This window comes from Lithobates pipiens, unplaced genomic scaffold, assembly GCF_037356315.1.
Source record: "Lithobates pipiens isolate NorthernLeopardFrog02 unplaced genomic scaffold, aLitPip1_a1.2 Scaffold_25, whole genome shotgun sequence".
NCBI lineage: Eukaryota > Metazoa > Chordata > Amphibia > Anura > Ranidae > Lithobates > Lithobates pipiens.
In genome coordinates this window covers 131,641,440-131,654,860 of record NW_027507787.1, presented here as the reverse complement: position 1 = coordinate 131,654,860, position 13,421 = coordinate 131,641,440, and the positions used below count along the sequence as shown (strand labels likewise).

General features: G+C 41.4%; 1 protein-coding gene across 1 annotated transcript in view; it reads right to left on the bottom strand.

Moving 5' to 3' along the window:
- The window catches only part of LRIT1 (leucine rich repeat, Ig-like and transmembrane domains 1), an 83,739-nt gene that overhangs the window by 50,486 nt on the left and 19,832 nt on the right, over positions 1 to 13,421 (bottom strand). The window contains exon 2 of the mRNA XM_077454888.1: positions 807 to 1,273. Within this exon, the coding sequence (XP_077311014.1) occupies positions 807 to 1,273 (467 nt within the window). The remainder of the gene's footprint in view (positions 1 to 806; positions 1,274 to 13,421) is intronic.

Genomic DNA, 13,421 nt, shown 5'->3' with positions numbered 1-13,421 from the left:
TCTATATTGTGTTATTGGATAATATATCCCAAATACCTCTCGTACTATTTTTGCGATCTTTTAGCTCTACATTACCTCCCCCCCCCCCCCTTCTCTTTTGAGTTAGGAACATAGGGAATCATCCCCTTCCGAACAATACCCTAAATTAGAACAGCGCGACACCAATTTACCCTCACGTTACTTCCTCTTTAACTGCTCATAACATTGGCATTACAAATTTATGTGTTTGAACTCACTGAATCCTGAGGAACAACAAAGGCACTGAAAAAAAAGCAGTTTGAGAAGTGTAGCAAGACTCAAGTTTCTCATAATTATTCACAAAACTATTCTGATATTTTCAGTACAAACAACTTATTAAACGCTACCTAAAAGAGCACTTAAAAAAAAAAAAAGCATTAAAGTGGACCTTTGCTCAAATGGTAACATACAATGATGTTAACAGTGTTGCTTGAATAGATAAATAGAAAATAACAGATGGGTTCAAACACCTGGTGAAAATGTTGCTCAAAGCCCTGCTCACATCCCTGTAAGCTGTTGTTCAAGTTCATCTTTGTGGAAGGAATGATTTAAAGTTCAGACTATCTGATCCTCTCCTGTAGTTAAAATCATATGACTAAGAACACCTAGAACGTTAGATATGTGGCCAGCAATGAAGCAGGTGTAGACCAGCATTTTCTCCAGGAAATGTTTGCATTTCAGCACTTCTATTGAATTATCCACACAGCAAGACTTTTAAAATATCTTTGTAAAAACAGATTTTTTTTGGTTCCCTTTAAGCGACATTTTCATATAGAGACAGTACTTACCAAGGATTAATGTAGAGTGATCACTGGAGAAATATGACGCAGAGTGGAGGTTTAGCCAGGATGCAATTAGTTCCTGAGGGAGTGTAACCAGTTTATTACTAGACAGATCCAGGTAAGTAATGTTCTTTATGAAACGTGCAGCATCTTTAGGTATCGATGACAATTCGTTATTGTGCAAGTCTAGCAACCGTAATCGGGGTGTGCTGGCTAGGGCTTCCCATGGAAAAGATGTGAGGTCATTGCCATCCAGTCTAAGTTCTTGCAACTTGCGCAAGCCTCGCAATGTCACTACACTCAGGCCTAAAATTGAATTATAGGGCATCCAGAGAAACTCAAGATTTGAGAGTAGATAAAAAGCATCTCCTTGCACACGCCTGATAGATGTCTTTTCTATTCGAAGTTTAAATGTGTCTGTCGGAATATTCACCGGTGTTAAAGTCATCTCTGGATCATTACAAAGAACTGCCCTGTTTTGAAAAAATAAATAAAAATAAAATAAATCATATGTTATATTGTTATGAATAATAAATTAGAATCATGCACAATTAATTGATATATTTCTATTTCACAATTTTCTACAATAGGTTAGTCAAGTTTCACCAAAAACAGAGCTGATAATTCATGCAGGTTATTAAATGTTCATAAGCAGATACAGTGCCTTGAAAAAGTATTCACACCCCTTGAAATTTTCCACATTTTGTCATGTTACAACTAAAACTTTAATTTCATTTTATTGGGATTTTATGTGATAGACCAACACAAAGTGGCACATAACTGTGAAGTAGAAGGAAAATGATAAATGTTTTTATTTATTTTTTACAAATAAATATATGAAAAGTGTGGCGTACATTTGTATTCAGCCTCCTGAGTCAATACTTTGTTGAACCACGTTTCATTGCAATTACAGACGCAAGTCTTTTTGGGTATGTCTCTACCATCTTTGCACATCTAGAGAGTGACTTTTTTGCCCATACTTCATTGCAAAATAGCTCAAGCTCTGTCAGATTGGATTTAGACTGGAGAGTGTCTGTGAACAGCAATTTTCAAGTCTTGCCACAGATTCTCAATTGGATTTAGGTCTGGGCTTTGATTGAGCCATTCTAACACATGAATATGCTTTGATCTAAACCATTCCATTGTAGCTTTGGCAGTATGTTTAGCTTTGTTGTCCTGCTGGAAAGTGAACCTCTGCCCCAGTCTCAAGTCTTTTGCAGACTCTAACAGGTTTTCTTTTAAGATTGCCCTGTATTTAGTTCCATCCATCTTCCCATTAACTCTGACCAGCTTCCCTGTCCCTGCTGAAGAAAATCATCCCCAAAACATGATGCTGCCACTACCATGTTTCACAGTGGGGATAGTGTGTTCAGAGTGATGTGCAGTGTTAGTTTCCACCACACATAACTTTTTGCTTTTAGGCCAAAATGTTCAATTTTGGTCTCATCTGACCAGATCACCTTCTACCACATGTTTGCTGTGTCCCCCACATGGCTTCTCACAAACTGTAAATGGGACTTCTTATGGCTTTCTCTCAACAATGGCTTTCTTCTTGTCACTCTTCCATAAAGGCCAGATTTGTGGAGTGCATGGCTAATATATGCCCTGTGAACAGATTCTCCCACCTGAGCTGTGGATCTCTGCAGAGTTGCCATGGGCCTCTTGGCTGCTTTTCTGATTAATGCTCTCCTTGCTCAGCCTGTTAGTTTAGATGGATAGCCATGTCTTGGTAGATTTGCAGTCGTGTGATACTCTTTCCATTTTTAGATATGGGATTGAACCGTGCTCCATGAGATGTTGGCCTTCCTGATGCTGTTTATTCCCTAATGCCGCATACACACGATCAGACTTTCCGGTAGACTTGGTCCGGTGGACCGGAATCCATCAGAAAAATGTGATCGTGTGTGGGCTCCAGCAGACTTTTTTTCCCCAAAAGTCAGACGGACCTAGAAATAAAACATGTTTCGAATCTATCCGACGGACTCAAGTCCGATGGACTAAAAATCGGGAAAACCATTTGTCTGTGTGCTAGTCTGACGGACCAGTTACGATGCAAGGGCAGCTATTGGCTACTGGCTATTGAACTTCCTTGTTTAGTCCCATTTATGTCATCACGTTCAAAATGAACAGACTTTTGAACGGACTTAGTCTGGTCGTGTGTGGCCATCCGTTCATTCAGAAAGTCTGTCAGACCTCCCACGAAAGTCTGTCGGGAAGACCGTCAGACCTAGTCCGTTGAAAAGTCTGACCGTGTGTACAAGGCATAAGGCTCTCTAACAAACCTCTCCGGGCTTCACAGAACAGCTATATTTATACTGAGATTTAATTACGCACAGGTGGACTCTATTTACTAATTAGATTACTTCTGAAGGCAATTGGTTCCACTGGATTTTAGTTAGGAGTATCAGAGTAAAGGGGGCTGAATACAAATGCCCACCACACTTTTCAAATATTTATTTGTAAAAAAAAAATTACATAATCATTTATGATTTTCCTTTCACTTCACAATATGTTCCACTTTGTGGTGGTCTATCCCATAAAATCCCAATAAAATACATTTACGTTTGTATTTGCAAAATGTGGAAAATTTCAAGGGGTGTGAAAACTTTTTCAAGGCACTGTATGGTTGTAGTTTTTTTGGATAGATACTGAAAATTATTAAAATAAAATTCTAAAATATACAAAATATGTGTAAACTCCAGTAAAAACTGAAAAATGACAACCTTGAGGTGCACGCAGGAAGCACAGCCTACCTACTGAGTATTTAAAGTCTGCAAACCCTATCACTACCATATATTATAAGCTTTAAAGCTGAAGTTTAGGTATCATTTTTATTGCAAAGTTACATTGCTTGGGCCAATGTTAGTATGCGTATCACCCTGTCTAAGCAGCAGTGATATTAGCAGCCTTTCAGGTCCACTGCATAGCACTGCCCTTCTGCATTGTAACCACAGGGGGTTGCTCTCTCAGCACTGTGGCAATGCATAGAGATACACTCTGGAAAGCCGTACATCATTATTTGCATGCACATGCACAGACCATTCCTTTGACATGTCACCCTGCTGGCCCCCAAGTGTAAGTATGCCTGCAGTGAATGCTGTATCACACAGCACTAGGGATGAGCCGAACACCCCCCGGTTCGGTTCGCACCAGAACTTGCGAACGACCCCCGCGTTCGAAACGAACGTTAGGACCCCATTGAAGTCTATGGGACTCGAACGTTCGAAATAGAAAGTGCTAATTTTAACGGCTAATATGCAAGATAGTGTCCTAAAAAGGGTTTGGGGACCTGCCTCCTGCCTCAGGGGACATGGGTCACTGCAAAAAAAAGTTTTAAAAACTGCCGTTTTGGCGGGAGCACTGATTTTAATGACGATTAAAGTTAAAAAAAGGTGAAATATTCCTTTAAATATGGTGCCTGGGGGGTGTCTGTAGTATGCCTGTGAAGTGCCACGTGTTTCCCGTGTTTGGAACAGTCCCTGCACCAAATGACATTAAACGGAAATAACATCATTTAAAACTGCTTGCGGTTTTAATGTTATATCTGGTTCCTGCAATATGGTTGAAAATCATTGAGAAAAATGGCATGGGTAGCCCTCCCTGCCCATTATCAGCCTATTTGGGTCTTGTACGCATATTAAGGGGAACCCCGTACCCATATTAAAAAAAGGAAATGCGTGTGGCCCCCAGGCCCTATATACTCAGAACAGCAGTATACAGGCGGTGCAAACAAGACAGGGACTGTGTAGGTTTGTTGTGTTAAGTTGAATCTGTTTGTAATTTTCAACCGGTACATTTTTAAAGTGTAGCTCCAGTCAAACAAACTATTTTTAAGCTTTTTGGAAAACATAGGGAAGGGTTATCACCCCTGTATAATTTGTTTTGTCGTCCATCTTTTTTCATCTCACTTGCTGCTGTCTCCTTGCGTTTGCAAGTAGGAGATGTTTGTAAGTTGGATGTTTGAAAGTAGGGGCCTGCCCTATATTATAGCGGTATGTACTGGGTACAGAGCACGCAGACAGCACGCACTATCTCCTAACACTACTGACTGCAAGCTCTATTATTAACCACTTGACCACTGGGCACTTAAACACCCTTAATAACCAGACCAATTTTCAGCTTTCGGTGCCCTCACATTTTGAATGACAATTACTCAGTCATGCAACACTGGACCTATAGGAAATGTTTGTCCTTTTTTTCACACAAATAGAGCTTTCTTTTGGTGGTATTTAATCACCTCTCAGTTTTTTATTTTTTGTGCTATAAAAGAAAAAAGACCGAAAATTCTGCGAAAAAATGAATTTTTCTTCGTTTCTGTTATAAAATTTAGCAGATTAGTAATTTTTTCTTCATAAATTTTGGCCAAAATTCATACTACTACATATCTTTGGTAAAAATAAGTACAAATTGGTGGATATTATTTGGTCTTTGTGAAAGTTATAGAGTCCACAAGCTATGGTGCCAATATCTGAAAATTGATCACACCTGAAGTACTGACGGCCTATTTCCTTTTTTTTTTTTTCCACAAAATTGTCATATTATCAGGTTATTTCACACACACAGCATATGCATACCAAAAGACCCTGGAGAATACAATGGTGGTCGTTGCAAATTTTTATCTCACACGGTATTTGCACAGCAATTTTTCAAACGCGTTTTTTGGGGGGAAAAAACAGTTTTGTGCTTAAAAAACAAACAAAAAAAACAGTAAAGTTAGCCCAATGTTTGCATAAAGTGAAAGATGAAGTTATGCTGAGTAAATAGATATCAAACATGTCACTCTTCAAAATTGCACATGCCCGTGGAATGGCGCCAAACGTCGCTACTTAAAAAATCCCCATAGGCGACGCTTAAAATTTTTTTTATTAGTTACATGTTTTGAGTTGCAGAGGAGGTCTAGGACTAGAATTATTGCTCTCACTCTAACGTTCTCGGCGATACCTCACATGTGTGGTTTGAACACCGTTTTCATATGTGGGCGGGGCTTACGCATGCGCTCGCTTCTGCATGCGAGCACATGGGGACATGGGCGCTTTAAAACATTTTTTTTTTTTTTTATTGTTCATTTTACTTTATTTATTTTAGTTTGACATTTTTTTCCCCAAAAATATATTTTTGATCACTTTTATTCCTATTACAAGGAATGTAAACATCCCTTGTAATAGGAATATGGGGTGACAGGTCCTCTTTACAGTGAAATCTGGGGGTCAATATGACCCCACATCTCACCTCTAGGCTGGGAAGCCTGAAATAAAAAATAAAAAAAAGATTCTGGCTTTGATCGTACTGGCGAGTTGGTAGAAGCACCGGAGGGCGGTGAGGGGTGGGGGGCGTCTATGGCTGGGTATTTCAGGGTATCACCGAGTATGGCTGAGTATCTCCGAGTATGGCTGGGTATGGCAATTTATGGCAGGGTATTGCAGAGTATTGGCGGGGTATTGGCGGGGTACTACAGAGTAATAACAGGGTACTGCAGAGTATTGGGGGGTACTCCAGAGTAATGGCAGGGTACTGCAGAGTAATGGGGGTTACTGCAGAGTAATGGGGGGTACTGCAGAGTAATGGCAGGGTACTCCAGAGTAATGGCAGGGTACTGCACTGCAGAGTAATGGCGGGTACTGCAGAGTATTGGGGGGTACTGCAGAGTAATGGGGGGTACTGCAGAGTAATGGCAGGGTACTGCACTGCAGAGTAATGGCGGGGTACTGCAGAGTAATGGCGGGGTACTGCAGAGTAATGGCAGGGTACTGCAGAGTATGCACTGGTATTGCAGAGTATTGGCAGGGAATTGAGGGGTTAAATTCGGTGAGCAGCGATGTGGGCACTGCAGATGCAGCCCACATCGCTGCTGACACCGATCTCTTTCCCCTCCGCTGTACCGATCGGTACAGAGAGGGGAGGGAGGAACCGGCGTCATAACATGACGCCGGTTTGTTTACAAGTGATCACTCCGTCATTTGACGGAGCGATCAGGTGGTAAACGGCCGCGACGAGCGGCCGTTTACCGTGATCCGTGATGTGCCGGGTCCTGTGGACCCGGCGGTCACGGATGCTCTCGAGTGCGCGCCCCAGGGGGCGCGCGAGAGCAGAATTCTGGGAGGCCGTTAATTAACGGCCTCTCAGAGTTAAACAACCGCCCTGAAGCCGTTAATCGGGCAGTTGTTAAGTGGTTAAAGCTAGATCACTAAAAATCAGCCAAAAACGATCGGTGTGTACTGTGTTGAAGGTACACAGAACACCCACTGCTTCAGATGCTAAGTAACACACTACACGAGGCCGCCTCAAAGGCGGCCTTATATAGTGTGGGGCGTGCACTACACAGCCTGAGCTATGATTGGCCACAGGCAGGATGCCTGTGGCCAATCATGGCTCTCCTCGCTGCTGGCGCTACGATTGGCCAAGCATGCGGGGTCACAGTGCATGCTTGGCCAATCATGAGCCAGCAATGCACTGCGCCACCGCAGTGCATTGTGGTCCGCGCGCGCCACTCGAATTTTGACGCGAACGGCCCAAACGCTCGGAATTGGCCGAACAGCCAATGTTCGAGTCGAACGTACGTTCGACTCGAACACGAAGCTCATCCCTACACAGCACCATCTGTCACTATCCTGTCAAATGTTATTTATAGTTACATAGTTTGATTGAAAAACGACATTAATTTATCTATTTCAACCAATAACAAAAAAAGCACACATATAGAAAGCCTCCTATACCCACAGTTGATCTAGAGGAATGCAAAAGAACAATCATTTATTTTATGGGAAGAACAGCATATCTAGGAAACATTTAGTGGCAAGACCTTTAGCAACACAGCAGACAGACAAGCCTGTCCACACATTGGTCATGGTCACTGATGCATACATGCAATATCATGTTTACAATGTTTGGAGGAGTGCAGCAGATGGAAAAGTTTTCAATGAAACATTACAGATCAAACACCAACCCTCCATGGAATATGGGGACCCCATGCTATTTTTCTGCAAAAAAAATATTTTTTTTTTTTGAACGGTGACTCCATCAGCAGGAATTTCTCTCTCCTGGGCATGATGGAATGTTTTGTGAACAGGCCTGCCCAAAAAACGGGGCTCCCTTAGGCTTGATCTGAGTTTTCCTTCCTTTTTCCCGGGGGGGGGGGGGGGATTCGCCTTAAGACTTAATTGTCTTATCCTTCCTCACCTTGGAACCTGGCAGCGCATCATATCTTTAAGCCTATATATTGTGTTACACAATCATCTTTTGCTCAGATCCCTTTAAGAAACTCTCTGCGAAACCTTGCAGGAGGTTTGAGTTTTAATGGGAAATTTGATGAATTATGCCTACTTCAGTGTTGAAAGTTTGTGGTTTTTATATGATATGTTCCAATATTAATTTAAATGTATATAATACACTTTGTTTATATGTGTGTATATATACACCTGCCACCGCTTGCATCGCCTTCTGCCGCCACCACCGGAAGAGAGGCAGGAGAGCGGGGGACAGACTTCCAAACCTCCGTGGGCACTGGGCGATCTTCCGGCTAGTTTCTGAGACAGAAAAAAGAGCATTCGGCCACTCGGGCTGCTCTGTCTTCTGTTAGGCCAAATGGATAACATCAGGTAAGGCTGCGTTTGTGGCAACGTTCACTCTGCATTTCTATGGCAATGGTCACTCTGCATTTTCTATGGAAATAGTCTCTCTGCATTTCTTTGGCAATGGTCACTCTGCCTTTCTAGGGCAATGGTCACTCTGCATTTCTATGGCAATGGTCACTCTGCATTTCTATGGCAATGGTCACTCTGCATTTCTATGGAAATGGTCACTCTGCATTTCTATGGAAATGGTCACTCTGCATTTCTATGGAAATGGTCACTCTGCATTTCTATGGAAATGGTCACTCTGCATTTTCTATGGCAATGGTCACTCTGCATTTTCTATGGAAATGGTCACTCTGCATTTCTATGGCAATGGTCACTCTGCATTTCTATGGCAATGGTCACTCTGAATTTCTATGGCAATGGTCACTCTGCATTTATTTGGCAATGGTCACTCTGCATTTATTTGGCAATGGTCACTCTGCATTTTCTATGGCAATGGTCACTCTTGTATTTCTATGGCAATGGTCACTCGGTATTTCTATGGAAATGGTCACTCTGCATTTTCTATGGCAATGGTCACTCTGCATTTTCTATGGCAATGGTCACTCGGCATTTCTTTGGCAATGGTCAGGCTGTATTTCATGGGCACTGGAAAATATTTTAGTTCACCATTTGGTTCAGAATATTTTTTTTCTTGTTTTCAACCTCTAAAACCTAGGTGCGTCTTATGGTCAAGTGTGTCTTATGGAGTGAAAAATACTGTTCTGTACTGTATTGTATTGTGATAAAAATGTTAAAACACCAAACGCCAGCTCAATAACATTGTTTTAATTTGCATAAGTACAGAACACAAAAGCACATTCTGTACTGTACTGTACAATACAATGATGTACAGCACGTCGTTGAGTGGGGAGAGCTGGTCGTAAGTCCGAGTGGTCGTTCAACAGGTAAGTCGTTAAATGAGGAGTATCTATGCTGAGTTTCAACAAAATGTTACACGTTTTCTTTTTGGGGATTTTTGTCATGTTTTTTTAATGGCACTCATTTATGTGTAGAGGTGCCCCAGTAGGGTCGCTGAGTGTAGTAGTTCCATCAGTCAACCTGCTTAGCCAGGCATTCACTTCCAGACAAACATCGCCAGACAATGAACAGTCCTTCTGCTTGTTCTTGTTTTTTTTTTTATAGGAGATTCAATTTGGATTGGGAAAAGTGACATGGGATGCTCAGATAATTGATATTGTAATTTGAACAAACGATTTTGGATCTATATTGGCAGTTTCTAAAGCTCCGTACTCCTCCAGCACATCACTTGAGTCAGCTCCACTTTCTCTACTGCGCAATCCTAGAATCCTTTTACAGCACATGGTTAAGCCTCACTCTGAATAAGTCCCAACTGCCCAATAGCTGCCATCACAGTCTCTCCCTCAGTCTATCTAATCCTGGCATGTCTTCTCCAGATCTCCACACTGTGCCTGTCACTCACCAACTCCAGAATGGATCCCTTCTTGTGACTTGCCCGGCAATGATCCCTACTATTCTCCTTCTGCTCCTCTTCAGGATAACCTGAGACAGATTTTGTATGAAGGGGTTCCTTCCCTACTCCCGAGCTGCAGACCCAAATTTCAACTGTGCCACAACAGCCTAACACTCCATAGCTAGTTTTTCGACCGGACAATTCCTCCCTCGGCAGGCTGACCATGAGTATATATAGGAGGCCTGCCTCCTGCCAATCCTAGTTGGGGATTGGTCAGGGCTCCCAGATACATTCTATGCCACTCCAATCCTCTGCCCTGCCTCTTTTCCAGAACCTTCCAGAAACAGAGGAGGTGCCAGAGAGATTAAGTGCATGTCAGTCACCTGCTGCTATTCTCAAAACCACTCCCAGCCCGAGATCAAAATGAACAGGCCTAGCACACTGCTAGGCCTGCCTAAATTCAGCTGACTGAAAAAAAAAAAACACTACCTCTATCACATCCTATCTAAGATAGAGGGTGCTACACATGTCTTAGCAAACAAAATGTAATTCAGTTAGGCTTTACATGTACTTTGCGTTTTTCATTCAGGCATTGCTGGGGTGCATAAGTCCACTCCAGTTTCATTTGACTTTAATCTGGTGATCCTGGAATACACATCTGGAAAAGCTTAAAAGGTGTCCCCTACTGTCAGTCACACAGAAAAAAAACTGATACAAAAAAAATTACATTACTGAGAGCTTTCTCGGTTTCCCATCAAATAGATTCAAACATTTACTTCAGGATGGAAAGTGGAAGTTACACAGCATAGACATTGCAAGCACACTCTTTCTTGATCTCTGCATGTGTTTATTCTGCATCTGTTTACATAGGACTTACATTAAAAGGAAAAAATAATAGATTGGGACAATTTTAGTTAAGGTTTTAAACTGGTGTTTTTTTTTACAGTTTTTTCACTTTGTTTTACCAAAAAAACTGTACTACTTCACATAGGATTCCCAAAGTACTATGGGTTTTACAGATAATGCCGCAGTTAGTTTAGGTACCTTGACTCTTAATAAAAACCTCCAGCAGAGAAACAGAGAAGGGGTAATCTACTCCTCTGATGCATCCACTTGTGATAATACATATTTAAAGTTGAATTCCATGAATTCAGCATCTTTGTAAAAATGGCACGCGTATTGTGTGTCAAGTCCAATAATGTGCATGCCATCTCCTGGACGTATCTTTATTATTTATATCTGACAGATTTATTGAGCTTCTGGAAGAGACACCAAGGCTGTGGGAGGGGAAAAGCACACGCAGCAGCTTATGCCCTTTCCTCTACTTTGCTGCCCATTCACAGAAGCCTTTGTATGTTGTGAATGAGTTCACATAATACAAAGGCTTCTGTGATTAAACCGGAAGAGGGAAGGGATGAGCATAACATCTGCATGGACTCTACATTTGAAGGAGCTGAGTTCAGAGCATTCAGCATTGAAGCTCCAGAAACTAGAGCACTATAAACCTGTCAGCCATAAACTAAATAGATACTGTAAGTCCACAAAGTGGCAGGCACCTTGTTAAATTTAGCACATAGTGTTCTTGCCCTTTTTACAGAGTTGTTGAATTCCTGGAGTTCAGCTTTAAGTTCAGCTTTAAGCTAGAGCTACTGAGCTCTGTAAACAATCTTCCTAAAGCGGTATTAAACCCAGAAACAAACGTGTATATATTAAAGCTTACCAATTCCTAAATTTAATAGCTGCATTCGTTTTTTTTTTTCTTTCGTTTATTTTTACCTGGTGATCTGGTGTTTTTCAACAAAGCAAGCTGTCTGCAGATGTGCAGCGTTAGGGTTCAGACAAACCATTTACTACCGGGGAGCTTTTATTTATTTATGTAAAACCTTAATCTCAAAAGGAAAACAAAAACTGTTTGGTGTAACAGCTTACAAAGTGTTATCTGGAATTCAGCTTCAATATGTTTAGTGTATTTAAATCTGCCAATGAACACTCCCCTCCCCCCCAGACTGACAATGCTGCTGGCCAAAGGTGCCCCTGTGGTCACCAGGTGAAACAGAGGAATAAAGCCAAAGTCCTTGTACACGCGGTCGGACATTCCGACAACAAAATCCGTCGGATTTTGTCTGACGGATTTTGTCCGAAACTGGTGTTGCATATACACGATCGGACAAAGTTGTCGGAAAATCCGATCGTACGTAACGTGACGACGTTATTTCGTTACGACGGGACTACGTTCAGGCTAGTAGCCACTAGTGTTGGTCTAGGAATTTGATCTGAGCATGCTTGGCACTTTGTCAGATCGGAATTCTCTACACACAATCGGACAAAGTCCTATCGGATCATGTTGTCGGAAAGTTTTATAGCCCAGCTCTAAAACTTTGTCCGTCGGATATTCTGATGGAAACAGTCTGATGGACTTACAGTGCACTTGTAGTGCAAACTGGATTTGTCTTTAATAAATAAACCCCTATATCTGCTGACTCACAAAGAGATATCTAGCATTGATTGTTCAAGCTTAACTGAATTAGCTGAAGTTGGAAGTTAATTGGTTACTATTCACAATTTCTCCAAATTGATGCTCACTTGAAAGAGCGAGATTTCAAAGTAGCAATTTCAGCGCAATTTCAGGTGCTACTTGATATAGACCTCTGTGTGGCTACATACACAGATGTCTATAGAAATTGTGCCTGAAAACGGCAAAAGTAGTGCAGGAACTACTTTTGCAAATAGAGGCGGCACCACAAAATTGGTATCGCACCGATTGGAACAGTGCCATTGCCGCCAATAGGCTGCGACTTGTCATGCGATTTGATCTCTGAATGTGAACCTAGGCTGAGCCTGAAAACGTTTATTCAAAGTATAACTAAGAGCAAAATATTTTTTACATTCTTGGATAGAATAGAGAGGGACTAGAACTAGTCAGACTAGAACTAGGCACTAGTCATGTTCCTGTTGCTGCTTGTGTAATGCTTCACCAAGAGTGAAAGCGAAAGAAAATCCCAAATTACGGCTTAGCACCAGAACAAAAGTAGAGGGAACTCATCCTTCTTACTTCTGAGGGATTTCTTTTCACTTCCTGTTTTTTCTATGGTACAGAAAGTGAACAGAAATCTTCCCAATGGGGCACAGACAGCAAAATACTGACAGGGGTTATAACCCTTCCCCCTTACTCTATCCAAAAATTAAAAAGTTTTGCCATTATCCCTACTTAAAATATATTCATTGATATCCAGAAAGAATATTAATCCACTTTATATGCCCAATGCCTTTCCGAAACCTGATGTTATCTATTCAAATTATCAGTGACATTTAGACATTAGATATTTTTTAAAAAGGTACTAAGATACAATTATGTGCACTATATTGTTGTTTAACCACTTGCTTACTGGGCACTTAAACCCCCCTCAGTCCCAGACCAATTTTCAGCTTTCAGCGCTGATGCACTTTGAATGACAATTGCGCGGGCATACAACACTGTACCCAAATGAAATTTTTATAATTTTTTTCCCACAAATAGAGCTTTCTTTTGGTGGTATTTAATCACAGCTGGGAGTTTTATTTTTTGCTAAATAA